Consider the following 22,455-nt stretch of genomic DNA (forward strand, 5'->3'; position numbering starts at 1 on the left):
GCAAGTTTAGGATTTTAAAAATGTCAATTTACCATTCAAATAAGGATTGACATATGTTTTTGTTTTGTTTTCCCTACTCAAAATGATATCAAAATGTTATTAGAAATATACATACCATAAACAAATAGCATTATTAGCTAAATACATCTTTTCATGATACTTCAAAATTTCTCGCTTTTCAAACCTTTTGGAGTTATCTCAATATCTTATGTAAAGTCCAGAGAGAGTCTGAATGATGTCAATAAAATGGGAAAATCTGAGTTCTAAAATTAGAAACTCCTGACACATTCGACAGACCTCAAAAAACACTTATTTGGGTTTGTTTCACATAATCTGTAAAGAATTTACAATAAAGATAAAAATTTATAGTCAGAGGGAAGCTGACAGTTTTTATTTTAATAATTTTTATAATAATTCAATCACTGCGGGCTGGGTGTTGTCAAAGTTTGAGACGAATGCAAAAAAAATCCCGTTGACCGACTTCTGAGACCTGCTACTAATGATCCCGACAACAATGATAGTCGTGTCATATACCATTGTGTAGATAAATCAATTTAGATTTACGGCATATTAAGTTTAAGTAGGTTTGACAACCGAGAAATCGAAAAATAACGGGAATTCGGGACTGGGGGTCATTTTTCAAAAAATTTAGTTAAGTACCTTGTGTTATATTAAGGTATATAGGAAATTTTTTTTCTGAGACAAGTGCCTGTGTGATGTATACATAATACACTTTTCGACGCATCTGGTTTCGATCCTTATGGAATACATACACATTTCTCAATCTATTGGTTTTTACTTTGATGTTCATCTTCTTTATGGATAGGTGAGTTTAGGAAATAAGTCATCTCCTATTTTTTTTTAATCTACTATACTTAAAAAATTATCAGTTTATCCACTTTCGATAGTCGACATCTCTTGTTAAGGCTTGCATTCAAAATCGTTATATCTATCTCGAGGGGATAAACATCACACCCTACGAAAATTTACGAAGAATCCACGGTGTTTTGTTTGTCTCCAAACGTCCTTAATGATCTTTAATCATTTTTTTTCTGTTTTTTGCCATGTTGCTGTCTGTCTCTATTGAGGTTTTTATTGTCATCCCACCCCGAACCTTCTTCTTGTTTTTCTTTTCTGAGATGCTCATAACTTGAACATTGTCAAGCTATAAATAAACATCTTTAATTTCAATTGTTTATTTCACTTAAGGAAATTGTGCACAATAACCGACACTTTAACTAAAACTATAACTGTATGCACATCTTACTTTTATTTTTAAGACTGATCGATTCAAATATTGCTCATATCACACACATGTACGAAGACAATCACACGCACATACACACACATGCATGAATACAGACACACGCACAGACACACGCAGAGGCACACGCACAATAAGACCTGACTTACAAACGTAGATACAAGCAGTCAATTCCAGTTTAGCAAGCAAGCAGCAAAGATAAATTAGTAAACATAAAAAAAAAACAGATGTGTAAGTTCAACAATAAATATACAAATAGTACTCTATTTTTGTCGATTAAGAATAGCACTAATTAAACTGTATTAGCTATTAAGTATATAAATGAGTGTAAAAATATAAATAATGTGTGATTTTCATCTACCCAAGCATCCCACTGACTATTTTTTCTATGTCTATAAATTTACAACTACAATAGTATATGTGTCTATACAATATTGATTGCAGGTGGAGTTTTTGAAACTAAACAGTCTGAACTCGAATTCATGCAAGCTTCCGCCGATGATGTCACTTCCTCTGCATGTTGAGTTTCTTGGTGGCGGCGGAGGTCGACTTTTCTTTGAAATGACCGACCACATTTCTGACAACAGAATGGTTTGAAACCTGTGTGTTTACGGCAGTGTGTGATGAGATTCGATGACTGACTAAATGCTTTTCCACAGTGGGTACACTTGTATGGCTTCTCACCTGAAAAAAAATGCAATGTATCAGCATGATAAAAATCATAGGGAAAGGAATAAATTGAAATGTTCGCAACTTCAACTTGATACTACAGTGTTGCTAAGATATTCTTAATTGTTTCTGTAAACGACTTCCATTCTTTATAATGATTTAGCGGTCTGCGGTTAATTGAAATCACATAAAATGTCAAATCGAACACGCCCATGCGACAACCGAAGTTATTACAGAAGATAAACTGAGATCAGATATAATTCTGTTAGCGTTATCCACATTGGATTGTTAATTACAAGTCCTCGAGACTCGCCCATTACAGTAATGCTTCCTGGTCAGAATTGAGGTTCAATAAGGTTTTTACACCAAATAGGGATAAATTGTAAATTTATATCACCCTGTTTCGAATATAATACGTTAAACCTAACATATCATCGTCAAACAGGTCTTGAACACATTTATTTATTTTGACGATTCAAAATTAATTTGAATTGTTTATTAAGAATTGTGAAATACAACCATTTGATATAGTCTAAATCTTTAAAATGATGCCAGTCGTATGGCAGAAAAAAAAACGTCAGAATGTAATTGATGAAAGAAAGTAAATTTTGAATGAAATTGTATTTATAAGTTCCATTGTTTTATGTGTTTTCAGCGTTATTATAATAGTAAAATGAATCTGGGCTAAGCTCGTACCTATAACCCCAAACCGATACCTCTGTCAGATTAAATTAAAGACTCTAGAGTCATATAAGGAAACTATATGCAGATTACACAAATTAGTATTCCGAATGGAAGCAAATAAACTTCGGGCAAATCTCGCAAATCAAACTCAATCTAAAGAAGTTTCTATTACACTGATCAAATCAAAACATCGACGATCTTCCATGATTTACAAAGACTTCTGGGAAAATCAAATATCAACTGATGTTGACGTTGTCCTTTTGACATGTCGGTTTCAATTTTATTGACAAGTGCACCAGAATGTTTGACGCTGATCTGATTTACCAACGAGTAAGATATAATAAAAGAATTGACAATTACGAAATGCAAACTTTCCATACCCCCTTATATTAAATTTGAGAAAATTCTCAGTTGAAATACTTTTATCTTTACAGATTAGCAGAGTAACTTCCTACAGGGAGAAAAAAAGTCATTCACCCTATAGCAATTATGTTTTAAGTCTGTTATTGTTTTTTTCAGCTATGATTAGCTATAGAGTTGCAACTGTTTAACTACACCTGCCTACTATGTGCAGTTACGTTTTGTAAAATGGATTGAAAATGCTTATACCAAGTCAGGAATATGATACTTGTCCATTCGTTTGATGGGTTTGAGCTTTTGATATTTCCATTTGATAAAGGACTTTCCGTTTTAAAATTTCATTGGAGTTTAGTATTTTTGTGATTTTACTTTTTGATTAAGTACACATTTTGTAATTATATTGAATTTCATAAATTAATAACACGAACAGTAATAAACAAACGAATATAAATCTCTCAATAAACCGCTAAAAAAGTTGGAACTGATCACCGAAATGTCGCTTAGTGAGTGAGTGTTTCTGAAAGTTCGCTTTGTGAGTGAGTGTCTGTGAATGTCTCTTTATTTAGATTTACAGTGTGTTGGTGGTATTGAAACACTTTATATATCCTTTTTTACATCAAGATATCGTTCAATAAAATTGAATATCCAGCATTTATCGTGCTTTTCTATAACAAATAACAAATGGTAAAATCACTAAAAAAAAACTTGAAACAATATCTTGACGTAAATAAGATACACCAATTCGGGCTAACGACCTCAAAATAATTATCACAATACATGCATAGCAAAATATACCCAGGGAGTCGGTGACTACTTTACATATACGTTAAAATAAAAGGTGCAAAAGCAATTTATTGTGCAAGAGTAAACTGGTGATACAAGGCCTGAAAATAAACAACACTGTCTTCTTAAAATACAAGACTATATTCGACACTGATATTTTTGTATATTTTTTTTTCGTTTGCCGTCTGTTGTTTACCCCTTTTATCATGTTCATGTAATTAAAAAAACCCGACACCAACTAAAGGAAAAGTGACAGTAAATGCGACAGGTCACATAAAGGTGTCAAATGTTACGTAGTTGTGTTTTTTTAAACTTAAAACTGAAGACGAAACAGTAATGCATTTATCTTTTTTGTCTGAAAAATTACCGGATGAATTCTTTCAGAATTGGTGAACATGCGTATAGAATGTACATAGTTATTTAATAATATTTCAGAAATAAAAGGGATAATGCATTTTTTTCACGATTTTCAGTTATATTTCAACGAACCAAAGTTGTTTGCAAATCCAAAAGTTTTGACATTTTATCGTAACATTGGTATTGATAATATCGAATATTTATATATATATAAAAAAAAAAAAAACAACAACAACAACAAGCAACTCAGACATGTGAAAATTCAGTACACATATTTACCTGTATGTATGTAGGTGTGTTTTTTCATGTCCGATTTCTGGTGGAATCGTTTACCGCAATATGGACATGGATAAGGTCTCGTGTCGCTATGGATAAGAAGATGGGTAGAAAGGGTTGAGGATCGCTTGAATGATTTCCCACACTGCTGGCACTGAAAAGATTTTTCTTGAGTATGAACGGCTCTGTGCTGAGACAAACTCACAGAATGACCAAAAGTTTTGTTGCAAATGTCACAAGCATAAGGTCGTCTGCCGCTATGCGAACGTCGAACGTGAACTTCCAAACCATGAGGTGTGCTGAACTGTTTCAGACATTTCAAACATTCGTATAAACCTTTTCCAATAACTTCTCCCTCTTCTGTGTATTTATTTGGAAACATTCCATGTGACAAATCTTTTCTTTGACCAAAAAATTGAAAAAATCTTGGATCTGTCCAAAGAGCTTGTTGCCCGTATGTTAGAAAATTAAATGGCGAACGATATAAATGTTGTGCCCATTGGTAACGATACAAATCACTAAGTGATGGTTTGAAAATATTTCTGGATACTATCGTCTGATCTGTAATAAATGAAACAAATTATGTTTTAAAAATAGTGTATAAACTCAATTTTAAACAGTTATTTAGAAAATTGATTTTTTTTATAATTCATACTTTATAAAGAGTGTATTAACTCAATTTTAAAGTTATTAGAAAATATATTTTTTTTTTATATAATTCATAAACTTTTTTAGATAGAAAATTTGAATAAAACGCTATAAATAATTTTTCAATCAAACTTTTAAAATTTTCTTTCAGACATTTGCAATAAAAATACTGTTTTTAAAAAAATAAGTAGTACCCGATTTAGTTTCCGGACATTCTGTTTCCGGATTTGTACTATCCGTTTTTTTCGTCGTTTTACTCTCGCATAACCAAGGCCGAAATGGGTTCGTCGAAGAATGGTCTGCATTCAATGTTGATTTGTTTACATCGTTCTCTGGGTCCCTAGAACACGAGGCACCCTCTGTTAAAACATTAGCAGTTGGAAACTGATGGAATCGTCGTAGCAAATTGTGATGTGCGATTGAAATTTCATCTGAAAAAAAATAAAGAAAGAAAAGTTTAGATTTATAGATTTGTTGTACTATTGTCTGATTTGATTCATTGTATTTTTGCCTGATTAGAACAAGTGTACAGTGTACTATTGCAAAGTTTGTGTTTTTGTTCTATTGCAAGGTTTGTGATGTTGTTCTATTGCATGGTTTGTGTTGTTGTTCAATTGCAAGGTTTGTGTTGTTGTTCAATTGCAAGGTTTGTGTTGTTGTTCTATTGCAAGATGTGTGTTGTTGTTCTATTGCATGGTTTGTGTTGTTGTTCTATTGCAAGGTTTGTGTTGTTGTTCTATTGCAAGATGTGTGTTGTTGTTCTATTGCATGGTTTGTGTTGTTGTTCTATTGCAAGGTTTGTGTTGTTGTTCAATTGCAAGGTTTGTGTTGTTGTTCAATTGCAAGGTGTGTGTTGTTGTTCTATTGCAAGATGTGTGTTGTTGTTCTATTGCAAGGTTTGTGTTGTTGTTCTATTGCAAGGTTTGTGTTGTTGTTCAATTGCAAGGTGTGTGTTGTTGTTCTATTGCAAGATGTGTGTTGTTGTTCTATTGCAAGGTTTGTGTTGTTCTATTGCAAGGTTTGTGTTGTTGTTCAATTGCAAGGTGTGTGTTGTTGTTCTATTGCAAGGTTTGTGATGTTGTTCTATTGCATGGTTTGTGTTGTTGTTCAATTGCAAGGTTTGTGTTGTTGTTCAATTGCAAGGTTTGTGTTGTTGTTCTATTGCAAGATGTGTGTTGTTGTTCTATTGCATGGTTTGTGTTGTTGTTCTATTGCAAGGTTTGTGTTGTTGTTCTATTGCAAGATGTGTGTTGTTGTTCTATTGCATGGTTTGTGTTGTTGTTCTATTGCAAGGTTTGTGTTGTTGTTCAATTGCAAGGTTTGTGTTGTTGTTCTATTGCAAGGTTTGTGTTGTTGTTCTATTGCAAGGTTTGTGTTGTTGTTCTATTGCAAGGTTTGTGTTGTTGTTCTATTGCATGATTTATTTGATTTGTTGTACTATTGCCTGTTTCGGTTAGTTGTACCATTGTTTGAGTTTTTTACTATTACCTGTTTTTGAGTTTTTTAACTATTGCCTGAACTGAGTTGTTGTATTATTGCTTTATTTGATTTGTTACATACTATTGCATATCAAAGAAATTACAAAGAACAAACTCACTCACGCTTGAAGTGTTCCGGTATGTTATAGGGTCTGTATTTATCTATCCATTTACTGATTGATTGATTGATTGATTGATTGATTGATTGATTGATTGATTGATTGATTGATTGATTGATTGTACGTTGGTCCTCACATTTTATCCTGTTTCGCTAACACAATCATTTTATGTGTTTAAATGGGTTTATATCGTCCTATTCATTTATTCTTTAGTCACCCACGCGTACTCTCATTACTTAACCTTGATATTGACATTTATAATTTGAAAATCTATTTTTATAGAATCTTTTAAAATATTAATATGGCTGTGCAGTTAAGATTTTCAAACAGATAAAACAGATATTTTCAGTATGTAATTACAGATTCTTGATAATCATACGAATAACAGCTGTGATGCTTATTTTCATGTTACAATTTGAAATGCTCTTTGTTTTTCTGTTAATTTGTTAAACCATCGCTCTTTCATATCAAATAACAATTGAGGTCTAATTCTTGTCAATAAGTCATAAATTAAAACCTGTTCATGACTTGCAACAGGTGTCGGATTGAAGACTAGTCTAGCTATTTGTTTGTACAAGTATAACCCTAAAAGCGGAAAACCATTTGTTAAGCATTGATTGGTTGATTTTCGGTTGCATATCGTCCAATGAGAAGGCACGTTAAACAGCTAACATTCAATCGTCACAAAAAAAAAATCAGCGTGTTGGTGGCCAATTTATTTCCCAAATAAACACCTGTCGCATCACTTTAAAAAAAGGTTCCTAGTAGACAATGAAATCAAATAAAACACCATCGAAAAACGTTCAGATACATGAACTTCATATTATCAAAAGTCGATTAAATGTATTTGTATTCTAGCATGTTACATAACAATTATAATGTTTACTGTTACATAATGTGAATATAAGAAGATATGATTAAAACGCCAATTTGACAACAACGATTGATTATTACTTAACAATTGTTTGCTTAAATAAAGATGCTTGCGTGTGCTCTCTTTCTTATATTTATGAGTATAAACGCATGGCGAAAACTTACTTCCCTGTTATAATAAATGGGTTTATAATTTTGTAAATCTTATATTTCCTATCATGATTTTCTTGATCATGAGGGTTGTTGCTCACAAGGAAGGTATTAAATCAAGAGTTCCAAATGGTGAAGTTGAAATCATCTCTTCGTAAATTTTACGGACCGTTATGGAATAACCGTTTCACAAATGATATCGGATATGTTCCTTGCGTCGTAACTACAATCCCCTTCCCTTTCATAAATGTGACCTACCGAATTAAGACTTTTTACCGGATTTGATATATCATAAGCAACACGACGGGTGCCACATGTGGAGCAGGATCTGCTTACCCTTATGGAGCACCTGACATCACCCCTAGTTTTTGGTGGGGTTCGTATTGTTTATTCTTTAGTTTTCTATGTTGTGTCGTGTGTACTATTGTTTGTCTGTTTGTCCTTTTTATTTTTAGCCATGGCGTCGTCAGTTTATTTTCGATTTATGAGTTTGACTGTCCCTCTGGTATATTTCGTCCCTCTTTTATACAATTTGTTTTTAAATTAAGTTCAAGTAATAAAAAAATAATAATAATCAACAAGCACCAATTATCCCTCCCACCCAAACACCCCCCCCCCTCCCACCCCCAAATAGATAAATAATAAATAGTGGAAACAACTAATCAAACAAGCAGATTTGAAACATTAGAAATAAGGCAAAACGATCTTTTGCCGCTGATTATCATTTATTAAAGAAATGTATTCATGAAAGATATCTTGACAAGTGTGGTAGATTTTATTATTTTTTTTATTTTGTGTCATGCTTTCTTTTTCAATTTTGTTAAAACTGTTGATCTTTTTATAAATTTGCTAAATTGGCAACGACATTAAGCAATCATTTTTTTTTGTATAGTAAATATGTTTTAAAATAAAGTAAAATATATATATATTTTGATACATATTCAAAACTAAGAATTATCAATCTAACAATTCGCTTGTTTCTAATCCCAGTACGGGAGATGGAATTCTATTTCTTATAACAGTAAGATATGAATTATATATATTCAAAACGATGCTTAGAAATGATTCTATTTTATTCAAGTACATTTGATGAATATTAATCATACATTGTATTCATAAGGTAGAAAGTATTTTAATTATTCAAGTATTTAGGTCGCATTGTTGGCTTAGGTAACCTATTTATTAGTAAGCACTTTTATTAACCCATCGTCCTGAATATGCATGAAATATTTGCCACTGGACGTTAAGCAACCAACAATCAAATCAATCTTTTATTAACCGTAATCAGTTTGTTCCTATTGCTTTTTTAAAAATACATCAATTTCGCCATTGTCTTTTAATTTAATGTATTAATTCATTGTGGTGAAAAACAGCCACTGAACATACTCTCCAAGAAATCAAATGTTCAGGAAGGGAGCTTCAATTTGATTTTTATGGAAAGCGGGGGGGGGGGGGGGGGGGGGGTAGACGAAAGGCCGGACAGGATTTTTGAGTTTAAAAGAGGAAGGATGACAATTTATGAATAAATCAGGATGAACTAATAAAAAAGGCAGGACCGAATAGAATGCAAAATAAAAAGGCAGGAACGAATAGAATGCAAAAAAAAAAGGCAGGATCGAATAGAAGGCAGGCCAGAGATAATATAACAACTAACAAAAAAGAACAAAATTGTCGTCCTAGCAAATAGAATTGTTTGCACTTGTAAACAAGTTTTGACATTCCGTTTAATTTCAATTGAGACTATAGTCTTTACATGTAAAAAGTCACAAATTACATCTGGCCTTCGAAAATAAAAATTGTAAAAAAAAATGGGAATGTAACACGAATTTGTCTCCCGTATTTATTTACTGGAGAAGTCCTGAACAATTAATTTGAGTTTTGAATTAGACCCTTTACATAAAAATTTACTTAAAAGTAAGACTTTAATAGAAGTACGCAAAAGAAAACAATCTGAATGATATTTTAAAACGAAAAATCAAAACTTTAAAATTGGTGAAAATAAATAAGAAAAAAAGAACAGATATATGTTCGTCGTCCATGTCATGAAAAAAGGAACCTGCTCCCAGTTTAAAAAAAAAACCTGTAAAATTCTACAGAATTCAATATTTTTCTTGATGGCATTTGGTATTGTAACGAACAAAGGCGGTTTAGTGTTAGTTTTATATTAGTGTGGAACTTATTTGAAATTTCTACTCTTTGACTTTCAGAGGACATTTTTTTTTATCACAAAAGAGATAGGGAACCATTATTAATATCCCTCATGTATAGTTCTAATTTCTTGTCCAATTTTGGTTTTTATTTTGGTCCTTTCCGGTTTTATGAGCTCTTCATTTTTTGTAATAAGTTTTTAACTTTTAAAATTGTTTCCGTTTTTTTATTAACAAAGTAAAAATCAAATACATTTTTTTTAAAAGAAGCGCAGTTGTGTGTCAGTTTTAAATGCGCAAATGAAACTTATAATTGAAATTCTTAAAACAGAGTGGCGCAATATTACCTTTGGCGCACATAGATTATGGCATTTTTAATTCATTGTTCTTGCAAACGAATTAAATCTCATTTTTAATGAATATTATGCAGGACTAAAAGCACATTTTATTTATATGCCGATTTGTTCACATTGTTATCAACATTACATTCTCACATCTTATATATACCAATTAATCCTGTAAAAAAAAATGTTTCAAACTCGAGAAATTTGTCAAATTTCAAAGGTCTGAAGGATCCCTTTATAGTTTTACATTCGTTAATAAAGAATTAAAAAAGAATTAAAAAAGTAAATAGATGAGGATTTTTTATATACTTCAATTAATTCAGTTTAGTTATAAAATTTCACTTGAAAGCATCGTGTTGATTTAAAGTTTGATTTTTTCAACTTTTATCATAATTGTCCAAGTTAAATATAGTCAAGGACAAAGTTATTTTAGATTCTTTCGGTGTTTAATCTGCACAATTTATTTTCTTCTTTCAAATATCTTAAGCTGATCTTTTGGTCATTTAGTCATTTTGGTTGCGGTTTCATTGACATGTACCTTATATCTTCTAGATTACGTTTTGATAAAATATTTCATTCTAGAAATTATAATAATAAAAAAAAAAACACACACAAAAAAAAAAAGAACAAATGAACTGTTTATTTACTCGATTATTCATAAAACAAATGATTTGAAATCTTAATATAATTTAAGATAAATACTAAAAATTGTATTTTTCTGAAACGCAAATCTTTCTTATTTATATTTAAATCATTAATACACTTACCCATTGGCTTGCCGGTAACTGATTTAAATGCACTTCTGTGAAAGTCCGTCATCAGAACAAAATGTGAAACCGTTGATAAAAATACTTATATTTGTAATTTGTTTTTTTCAATAATAAGAACACTGTACTTTTAATTTGCACTAATGTAAAACAAATTGAAGAATTGTCATTTAAAGTGTATTGTCCATTTGAGAAACCACAATTGGTATAAGATTTGGTCAAATATTATTATTATATTTAGTTTAGATAATTCTATTTTCTGATTACACGTGAAGCATGCGCAATGTAAAGCATGGCACAGGTGCTGGAAGTCTCACAGAAAATACAGCTTTGTGATTGGTTTGATTAAATCAATATCGTCTTAAGTACCATCCTTTTATGGCAAAAGATCTTTCTGATTTGATAATTTATTTCGACATGGTATTTAACGATTTAATTCAATTTACTAATAATTTACAAAAGCAGTCCAATAAAATTATAATACGCCAGTGAGTTTTCTTCATAAAACTAACAGTTGAAAAAACAAAGATATTAATTTCCTTGTATATTTCTATTATTCAAACTGACTAAGAAAGTAAGAAAAATCTGCTAAATAAACAATAGAAGTGACAGCTTTTATTGGCTCACAAAATTCTCGAATTTTGGTCTATAACTTTTTCGTTCCTAAACTGATTGTTTGTTTTGCAAATTATAATTCTTTAGAAAAGAGAAATGTTTTAAACATGACCACATAATAATAACAATATTAATTATTGTTTTATGTTATTTTACAAGTTGGTTCAAATAAATAAACCGAGTTAATCATGAATCTTATGAAAACTATTTGAATTCCGTGTGAAGCTTTTCGTATGCGGAATTTTCATAAGTTAATGTTTTTATTACAGATTTAATGACTAATAATTTTCCGAATTTATCTGAGAATATAATATTATTTTGTCATATTAAATTGTATGCCTTAACAGGAATGCAATAATTTTATTTTAAAACAATAAACGGAGATAACAGAACTGCATAAAAGCACTGCTTGTGTCAGTGGTGTATAATCCTTCCTTTTCTCAGTTCTTGATTATTATTGAGACTTTCTACAAACTTAGTTATATAAGTTGAAATAAATATTATCAACGAATCCATTAATGTATGCAAAAATTCCGGATTTATTTTTTCTTAAGTATTTTTCAGCGTTATGAAATTTGCGCCAATTTATTTTGAAAATATAATTTTTTTTTCCATTTGCACCAAAACACAGATTTCATTAGTGCAAATTATTAATTTTGTTTTTTGCGCCAAATTTAATTTAAACTGGTAATATAAAGGCGTAAGATATCAAAGGGATATTCAAACTAATAAGTCGTAAATAAACTAACAATGCCATGGCTAAAATTATAGAAACGACGAAACAACAGTACACGAAACACAACATCGAAAACTAAACACCGCGAGCAAAATGCAAATGTGCTTGCGTCAAACTGTTACTATTTTATTTTTAAAAAAATATGCTATTTTATGTGTGATGATCATGAATATAGTTTTATAAACTTTATCAATAAACCTACCTGCTCAAAGTACCACTTCCACATCTACGTGGCGAGTAGATGACAGACTGAAGGGGTAGATATTAAATCAATGAATTCTGTACACCTTATATGCCACATAGCTTGTGTTGATCTGTCAAATGGTACATATGACAAAGAAAAAAAATTGAGCAATGCAAAAAGTAAATTGCGCTAAAGAAAAAAGAAAAATTGCGGAAATGAAAAAAAAATATAAAAAAAACTTGGCACAATGAAATAAAAATTGGCACATATGAAGTGTAGATTGGCGCAAATGTAAGAAAAAAATGTCGCATATATATTGCAGATTGGCGCAAACGCAAAACGTCATTATTATTTTTCCTTTAGATTTGACAAATAATTAAAAGAAAAAAAAATCATTATTCCTAATAATTTTGATACAAGCTACTTCTTTAAAAAAATCCACGAAACTGAGGGGGAAAACATGTAAAGTTAGTTCGGACAAATCGTTATTTGCGGTTTGGGGGAGACATAATAGCAAGTAGATCCGCTTGCTTACTGTTGTAGACAGTCATTGCACAACAAATACGTAGAAACTATATATATTAGTCGTCTTATTACTAGGCAGTAAAACCGGTATTCCTTACAGCCAACAAGTAAAACCTGTATTCCTTACAGCCAACAAGTAAAACCGGTATTCCTTACAGCCAACAAGTAAAACCGGTATTCCTTACAGCCAACAAGTAAAACCGGTATTCCTTACAGCCAACAAGTAAAACCGGTATTCTTTACAGTCAATAAGTAAAACCTGTATTCCTTACAGCCAACAAGTAAAACCTGTATTCCTTACAGCCAATAAGTAAAACCTGTATTCCTTACAGTCAACAAGTAAAACCTGTCACTACCTATCAGTAGACTCTATATTCTACACAACCAATAAAATCAAGCAAAATTCATTAGCTACAATACCACCAACCAGTACACAAACTGTACTAATTACTACTAACCAAGATGATTTGTTTCTTTATTGTTCTAGACTAGGGGTACCGCACTTAAATCATTAGAAACTTTATTTATTAGTCATATTAGTATCAGGCAGTAAAAACTGTATTCCTTACAGCTAACCAGTATAAACTTATGCAATGCTACCTACCAGTAAGCACATACATTTATATACTGCCAAATAGTACACTATATTCATTAGACACCATACTACCAACAAATACAAACTACAATCAACACTACCAACTTGTGTAAACTAGAATTGATATTATAACAACCAGTACACACTTAATTCATTAGTCACCATACTACCAACAAATACAAACTACAATCAACACTACCAACTTGTGTAAACTAGAATTGATATTATAACAACCAGTACACACTTAATTCATTAGTCACCATACTACCAACAAATACAAACTACAATCAACACTACCAACTTGTGTAAACTAGAATTGATATTATAACAACCAGTACACACTTAATTCATTAGTCACCATACTACCAACAAATACAAACTACAATCAACACTACCAACTTGTGTAAACTAGAATTGATATTATAACAACCAGTACACACTTAATTCATTAGTCATCATACTAACAACCAGTACACAACATTATGGAACGCCAACACTGTCTTGTTATGACCATTTTCTTTATATGATGTGCATTTGCCTTTATATGATGTGCAATTGTCATTATATGATGTGCAAATATCCTTACATGATGTGCAAACATCCTTATATGATGTACAAACATCATTATTTGATGTGCAAACATCATTATATGATGTGCAAGCATCATTATATGATGTACAAACATCATTATATGATGTGCATGTATACTTATATGATGTGCATATATACTTATATGATGTGCTTATATACTTATATGATGTGCAAATATACTTATATGATGTGCATATGTACTTATATGATGTGCGAATGTACTTATATGATGTGCAAACATTCTTATATGATGTGCAAACGTACTTATATTATGTGCAACTATACTTATGTCATGTGAAAATATACTTATATGATGTGTACATATCATTATATGATGTGCAGTTACCATTATATTATGTGCAAATATCTTTATATGATGTGGTTGTGTCATTATATTATGTGCTTGTAATCTTATATTATGTGGTTTGGTTTACTTCATTATATGATGTCGAAACGTCATTATATGATGTGCTTTCATCGTCCTTATGGTCAATCAACATGATTACGATTAGAATGATTACTGTCTATAGTCGTCATAATTGATTCCGATCTGCTTCTGTAAACTATAAACCCGGCTCAAATATGTGTCCATCGCTAGCGAGAGTGCAATTAATAGGAAAAATGAGACAATGCAATTTAACAAAATCAACGTTTTAAACAGTTCAGAGGGAGATAATTTAAAGATCAATTAATACAGGAGCTAATTGGAGAAATTTGCGGCTGTGGCGAAAATATGATAAAACAAATTCAGTGTTCTAGGATTTTTTTGGCACCTTGACTTACCACGGGTAAGATCAATAAAAAAATTACTTACCCACATCTAAAAGTTAAATCCGCCAACCAATGCGGACGGCGCAAAAAAAACGATTTCTTACTAAATTTGACAAATATGTTATAGTTATTACTATGTCATTTATTAAGAGCTATAATAAATGCAACTGTAAGTTTATTTTCCTCCGATGACAAGAAAAAAAATCGTTTATGTCCCGATTTAAGCAACAGTTATCAATCCGGATTTTCCGATTTTACCGACACCGTGACCGACTTTTAGAATGATAGGAGAAGAATGTGGTCTCTTTTGCGCTTGATTACACCTAGTAAACGAGTGCTTGAATAAAAGCGCCGATAGACATCGACAAAATCTTCGATCTTTTATCAAAGTTTTTTCTCGTGATTTAATAAAAATAAAAAGCAGATATGGGAAAATTGAAGAGGACCGGGAAATTTCAAGAGTTTTTCGGCTTCCCCGAACTTGAAAATTGACTTACCACCGGGTGACAAAGGCTAAAAAATGACTTACCCGTTGTCCTAATCCACTTACCCCGGGTAACGGGTAATGGGAATCCTAGAACACTGCAAATTTTGAGGCTCTTTATAGGTTGCTATTTGGGTTTAGCAAAAGCTACGTGTTGCAGGTCGTACTTTGACCTATGAGTGTTTACTCTTACAAATTATGACTTGGATGGAGAGTTTTCTCATTGGCTCTCATACCGCATCTTCTTATTTCTATTCATTGCAAAATTCATCATTGAACTCACAGTCAGTTTCAAAAATATTTCACAACAATAGCTATAGAATTATCTACTCATGCATAATATGGCGAGATGGTTTGTTTTATAAACTGTTATTGAATAATATAAATGGTAAGATGTAGAATGTAATAATTACATTAGATGTATGTTTCATTATGATACTTTATTCTGATTGGCTAACTGCACATCACGTGTTATTCCGTAAGCAATATATTGTATTGCTCAATATAACTTTTCATTCATGATAACACGTGGCCCCACAATAAAGTGCACAGGTGAATTAAATAAAACAATAATAAAATTTGTATTTTCATGATAATTGCTAAAAAAATGTAATTATAAGTATTGAATGCTTCTTTTTGTAACTTCATAGGGTTGTAAAAGCGTTGACCGTGTGCACATTTTTAGTATGAAGCGCTTCCGCACTTCATACAAAATGTACTTCGGTCAACGCTTTTACACCCCAATGAAGTTACAAAAAGAAGCATTCAATTCTTAAGTGTTACTCCTCCAAAACCATACAAAGTCGGATAGATTTGTGATATGACGTATACATGTAGTGTTTTGTACTTCCTTTATTTGTCTTTGAAACAATCTTTTTTTTCCTCAGAAAAAGCCAAAATATCCAAATTCGGAGACTGCATGCTTAATCCACGTACTGCCCGCGAAATGCAAAATGGTCAGGTTTGGTAATGTTTACAAATTTGTATATACAGATTGTTTATTTTCAACTTATTTCAATGGAGATTTTTTTTAACGTATTGAGAAAGGTGTGTGTAATTGTTCTCTTGTGGTTTTTTAGGAGAGGGGGGGGGTCGTGAAAAGTTTATGTCTTTGGAATGATTGTTTTTTTTCCTTATTTCACGGTAATAACTTGGAAAATAAATTAGAGGAATTCCCATCTTTCCTACGCCGTCCCCACCACCAATGATGAAAATGACAATAATTATAATTTACTTATTTTTAAATCTGTTCTTATAATATAAAAAAAGAAGACGTGGTATGATTGCCAATGAGACAACTCTCCACAAGAGACCAAAATGACACAGAGATTATTACTTATAGGTAACCGTAAGGCCTTCAACAATGAGCAAAGCCCATACCGTATAGTCAGTACAAAAGGCCCCGAAATGACAATGTAAAACAATTCAAACGAGAAAACTATTTTGCTCAGAAAAGGTTTCCCTATAAATAAGTATCAAGATAAAAGGCAATAAAACAACAAAACTCATAAGAGCCAAAATTGCCCAAAATGGGACCTTAAAATTTACCATAAAATATATTCAGACACATTGCAGTATTTTTTAAATCTATTGTAGTTTTAAAGATAAACCTAAAAAAATTAAAAGTCACCGCCGTAAATCTTCACTTAGAAAAAATAAAACACAACTCTCTGTATGTCAGAGACCACCAGGCCTCAGTAAACAAAAAATAAATATAGTATTTTTATTTTCATTCAGACACAAATCTAATTAAATTACAGCTATTGTGTGTCCAAGCTATGCTTACGCGGATCTGAAAACGCTCCATTTTATTTTCTGTTTAAAGACCATTGGGATTCTCGGTTTTATCGGATTTATATACACCTTCAAAAATGTGAAGGCTGAATGTCATTGGCTTATGTAATATTTACTAGAACAGAAAGTATCAAAGGACTGAAGTACTGAACATCGGATGACCACAAGTTCTCTACATCTCAAGAACGTTTATAAGGGAAAAATGAATGCCTACATAAATCCAAACTATTAGAAAATCTGAATTATTATAGAAGTGTTTTCACCATGCACTTGCACTGCACTATTATTAGAATAGTAGAATAGAATTCTATAGCATTTGGATAAAAATTATGTATACATGTAACTGTTATATATAGAATAATAGGTAGTTTCGTTTTTGATACTGACTATATCATGTTGAATATCTAGACGAGCCCGTTCATCATCCACGCACGAACTTGTCTCAGAAAAAACATTCATTTTTCCCTTATAAACGTTCTTGAGATGTTCTTTCGAATGCGTTAACACAATTGTCCTGTATGTGTGCCTAGATATAACTTACCTATAACTTAAAAATATATTTCTAATGACGCAACATTTTCATATAATTAATTTAATATGTTCTAAAAAAAATAATTTTTATTAGTATTACTTGAAGCGACAATGAATGCTATTTTGCACTCGGTTATGTCTGCGTTTTTATACGATCGGTATCAATAATATCTGGTGTGATTTTTTTCATCTTTAATCAAGGAACAAACATGTCAAGGTTATTTCTTTTTACATCTCAACCATTTTCCAAACGAAAGCTAAAGATTTGATCCGGGTTTATATTAATTCTGCAGATTCTGACGTATTGAGTAATCGCTTTAATCACACCAGATATTATTGATGGAAAATTGTCAAATTATGAATTTTTATCGATGGGTCTACAATAATGAATATACGGGATCTACAATAATGAGCATAAGTAGTTAACTTATTACGTTTTAGAAATAGATCTTTAATCTTTTAAGCGAAACTGCATTTTTAAGATAAAGTGAGACAATGCATTTTAAAAATCACACCAGATATTATTGATGGAAAATTGTCAAATTATGAATTTTTATCGATGGGTCTACAATAATGAATATAGGGGATCTACAATATTGAGCTCTTATTTATAGCTTGCTGTTCGGTTTGAGTAAAAGCTCCGTGTTGAAGGGCGTAATTTAACCTATAATTGTTTCCTTTTACACATTAAGACTTAGATGTAGAGTAGTCTCATTGGCACTCATATCATATCTTCTTATTTCTATTCATTGCAAAAGGCACCAATGAACTCAGAGTCAATTTTAAAAATATTTAATAACGATAGCTACAAAATTATCCTCTCTTGCATTTATAATTGTACCGGTATGGATGATTGGTTGATTGATTTGTTGATTGATTGCTTTTTAACGCCACTTTCAACACTATCAGCTATATCGTGGCGGTGAGTTTATATTGATGGAAGAAGCCGAAGTCCCCGGAAAGAACCACCGACTTTCGGTAGGAAAAACTAATAATTCTATTAAATTAAGATTGGAGTCGAGCTTACCTGCCACGTGTGGGATTCGAACTCACAACCTACATGTAAGTGTTGACAGGCTAGATACTTGGACTACTCGCCAACCGAGCCCCCCCCCCCTCCCCAACCTCACCCCCACCAACCCCACCCCACAAAAAAAGGAATTAAAGGAGATATGGGATGACCTTCAACTCGGTGCATGACACTTGCTTGCATCTTTTTATTATGTTTTCATGCATGTAAAAGACTACTAGTATGTGTTATGATTGCCAATGAGACAACTCTCCACAAAACACCAAATGACACAGAAATTAACAACTATAGGTTACCGTACGACCTTCAACAATGAGCAAAGCCCATACCGCATAATCAGCTATAAAAGGCCCCTTGATGACAAATGTAAAACAATTCAAACGAGAAAACTAACGACATAATTTATGTACAAAAAATGAACGAAAAACAAAAACCGGTATGTAACACATCAACAGACGACAACCCACTGAATTACAGGCTCCAGACTTGGGACAGGTGCATATTCGTACGGGAAAATATTAATGTGAAATGAATATTAACCCTGTTTTGTAATAGACCAACACCCTGAGTCCAATTTTTAACATTCTACTTCACAGAAATCCATTTCACCTTACCCGGACAGATTATTCTGATAAATATGAAAAAATGAGAGAAAAAATAAAACAATAGTGTTTGTCCTGGAACAAGGAAGCACACGTCCTCCTGTCCACACTTCATGTTTACATCACGATGACCGTGAGGGCATTCCGATGTATTGTCGCAACAGAGATTTGACTTTCGACTTTGACTGGTACATGTTACCGATTGTATAAAAACGCAGACATAACCGAGTGCAAAATAGCATTCATTGTCGCTTCAAGTAATACTAATAAAAATTATTTTTTTTAGAACATATTAAATTAATTATATGAAAATGTTGCGTCATTAGAAATATATTTTTAAGTTATAAGTAAGTTATATCTAGGCACACATACAGGACAATTGTGTTAACGCATTCGGAAGAACATCTCAAGAACGTTTATACGGGAAAAATGAATGCCTACATAAATCCAAACTATTAGAAAATCCGAATTATTATAGAAGTGTTTTCACCATGCACTTGCACTGCACTATTATTAGAATAGTAGAATAGAATTCTATAGCATTTGGATAAAAATTATGTATACATGTAACTGTTATATATAGAATAATAGGTAGTTTCGTTTTTGATACTGACTATATCATGTTGAATATCTAGACGAGCCCGTTCATCATCCACGCACGAACTTGTCTCAGAAAAAAATATGTCTCTGTAAGTTAACCTCACTTTCAGGTATTGTGATGTGATTTTCTTTAAGACAAGTGCGTGTTACAATCAACGAGAACTTGTGGTCATCCGATGTTCAGTACTTCAGTCCTTTGATACTTTCTGTTCTAGTAAATATTACATAAGCCAATGACATTCAGCCTTCACATTTTTGAAGGTGTACATGTATATAAATCCGACAAAACCGAGAATCCCAATGGTCTTTAAACAGAAAATAAAATGGAGCGTTTTCAGATCTGCGTAAGCATAGCTTGGACACACAATAGCTGTAATTTAATTAGATTTGTGTCTGAATGAAAATAAAAATACTATATTTATTTTTTGTTTACTGAGGCCTGGTGGTCTCTGACATATAGAGAGTTGTGTTTTATTTTTTCTAAGTGAAGATTTACGGCGTTGACTTTTAATATTTTAGGTTTATCTTTAAAACTACAATAGATTAAAAAAAATACTGCAATGTGTTTGAATATATTTTATGGTAAATTTTCAGGTCCCATTTTGGGCAATTTTGGCTCTTATGAGTTTTGTTGTTTTATTGCCTTTTATCTTGATACTTATTTATAGGGAAACCTTTTCTGAGCAAAATAGTTTTCTCGTTTGAATTGTTTTACATTGTCATTTCGGGGCCTTTTGTACTGACTATGCGGTATGGGCTTTGCTCATTGTTGAAGGCCTTACGGTTACCTATAAGTAATAATTTCTGTGTCATTTTGGTCTCTTGTGGAGGGTTGTCTCATTGGCAATCATACCACGTCTTCTTTTTTTATATTATAAGAACAGATTTAAAAATAAGTAAATTATAATTATTGTCATTTTCATCATTGGTGGTGGGGACGGCGTAGGAAAGATGGGAATTCCTCTAATTTATTTTCCAAGTTATTACCGTGAAATAGGGGAAAAAACAATCATTTCAAAGACATAAACTTTTCACGACTCCCCCCCCCCCCCCCCCCTTCCCCTAAAAAAACCCACAAGAGAACAATTACACACACCTTTCTCAATACGTTAAAAAATCTCCATTGAAATAAGTTGAAAATAAACAATCTGTATATACAAATATGTGAACATTACCAAACCTGACCATTTTGCATTTCGCGGGCAGTACGTGGATTAAGCATGCAGTCTCCGAATTTGGATATTTTGGCGGAAGCGCTTCATACTAAAAATGTGCACACGGTCAACGCTTTTACAACCCTATGAAGTTACAAAAAGAAGCATTCAATACTTATAATTACATTTTTTTTAGCAATTATCATGAAAATACAAATTTTATTATTGTTTTATTTAATTCACCTGTGCACTTTATTGTGGGACCACGTGTTATCATGAATGAAAAGTTATATTGAGCAATACAATTGCTTACGGAATAACACGTGATGTGCAGTTAGCCAATCAGAATAAAGTATCATAATGAAACATACATCTAATGTAATTATTACATTCTACATCTTACCATTTATATTATTCAATAACAGTTTATAAAACAAACCATCTCGCCATATTATGCATGAGTAGATAATTCTATAGCTATTGTTGTGAAATATTTTAAAACTGACTGTGAGTTCAATGATGAATTTTGCAATGAATAGAAATAAGAAGATGCGGTATGAGAGCCAATGAGAAAATCTCTATCCAAGTCATAATTTGTAAGAGTAAACACTCATAGGTCAAAGTACGACCTGCAACACGTAGCTTTTGCTAAACCCAAATAGCAACCTATAAAGAGCCTCAAAATTTGTTTTATCATATTTTCGCCACAGCCGCAAATTTCTCCAATTAGCTCCTGTATTAATTGATCTTTAAATTATCTCCCTCTGAACTGTTTAAAACGTTGATTTTGTTAAATTGCATTGTCTCATTTTTCCTATTAATTGCACTCTCGCTAGCGATGGACACATATTTGAGCCGGGTTTATAGTTTACAGAAGCTGATCGGAATCAGTTATGACGTAGACAGTAATCATTCTAATCGTAATCATGTTCATTGACCATAAGGACGACGAAAGCACATCATATAATGACGTTTCGACATCATATAATGAAGTAAACCAAACCACATAATATAAGATTACAAGCACATAATATAATGACACAACCACATCATATAAAGATATTTGCACATAATATAATGGTAACTGCACATCATATAATGATATGTACACTTCATATAAGTATATTTGCACGTGACATAAGTATAGTTGCACATCATATAAGGATCGTTGTACATAATATAAGTACGTTTGCACATCGTATAAGAATGTTTGCACCTCATATAAGTACATTCGCACATCATATAAGAACATATGCACATCTTATAAGTATATTTGCACATCATATAAGTATATAAGCACATCATATAAGTATATATGCACATC

The 22,455-nt window shown here is 31.9% G+C and overlaps 1 protein-coding gene across 1 annotated transcript; it reads right to left on the reverse strand.

Annotated features, from left to right (window-relative positions):
- Positions 1–1,251: 1,251 nt before the first annotated feature.
- LOC143062642 (uncharacterized) lies at positions 1,252–11,137 on the reverse strand. The gene is made up of 4 exons (XM_076234327.1): positions 10,920–11,137; positions 5,236–5,472; positions 4,397–4,954; positions 1,252–1,948 (listed from the first exon to the last, which is right to left on the reverse strand). The coding sequence occupies exons 1-4, from the start codon at positions 10,969–10,971 to the stop codon at positions 1,689–1,691; spliced, it is 1,107 nt and encodes a 368-aa protein (XP_076090442.1). The 5' UTR covers positions 10,972–11,137; the 3' UTR covers positions 1,252–1,688.
- Between the last annotated feature and the right edge of the window lie 11,318 nt (positions 11,138–22,455).

The sequence above is a fragment of the Mytilus galloprovincialis genome, chromosome 2 (genome assembly GCF_965363235.1).
Source record: "Mytilus galloprovincialis chromosome 2, xbMytGall1.hap1.1, whole genome shotgun sequence".
Classification (NCBI taxonomy): domain Eukaryota; kingdom Metazoa; phylum Mollusca; class Bivalvia; order Mytilida; family Mytilidae; genus Mytilus; species Mytilus galloprovincialis.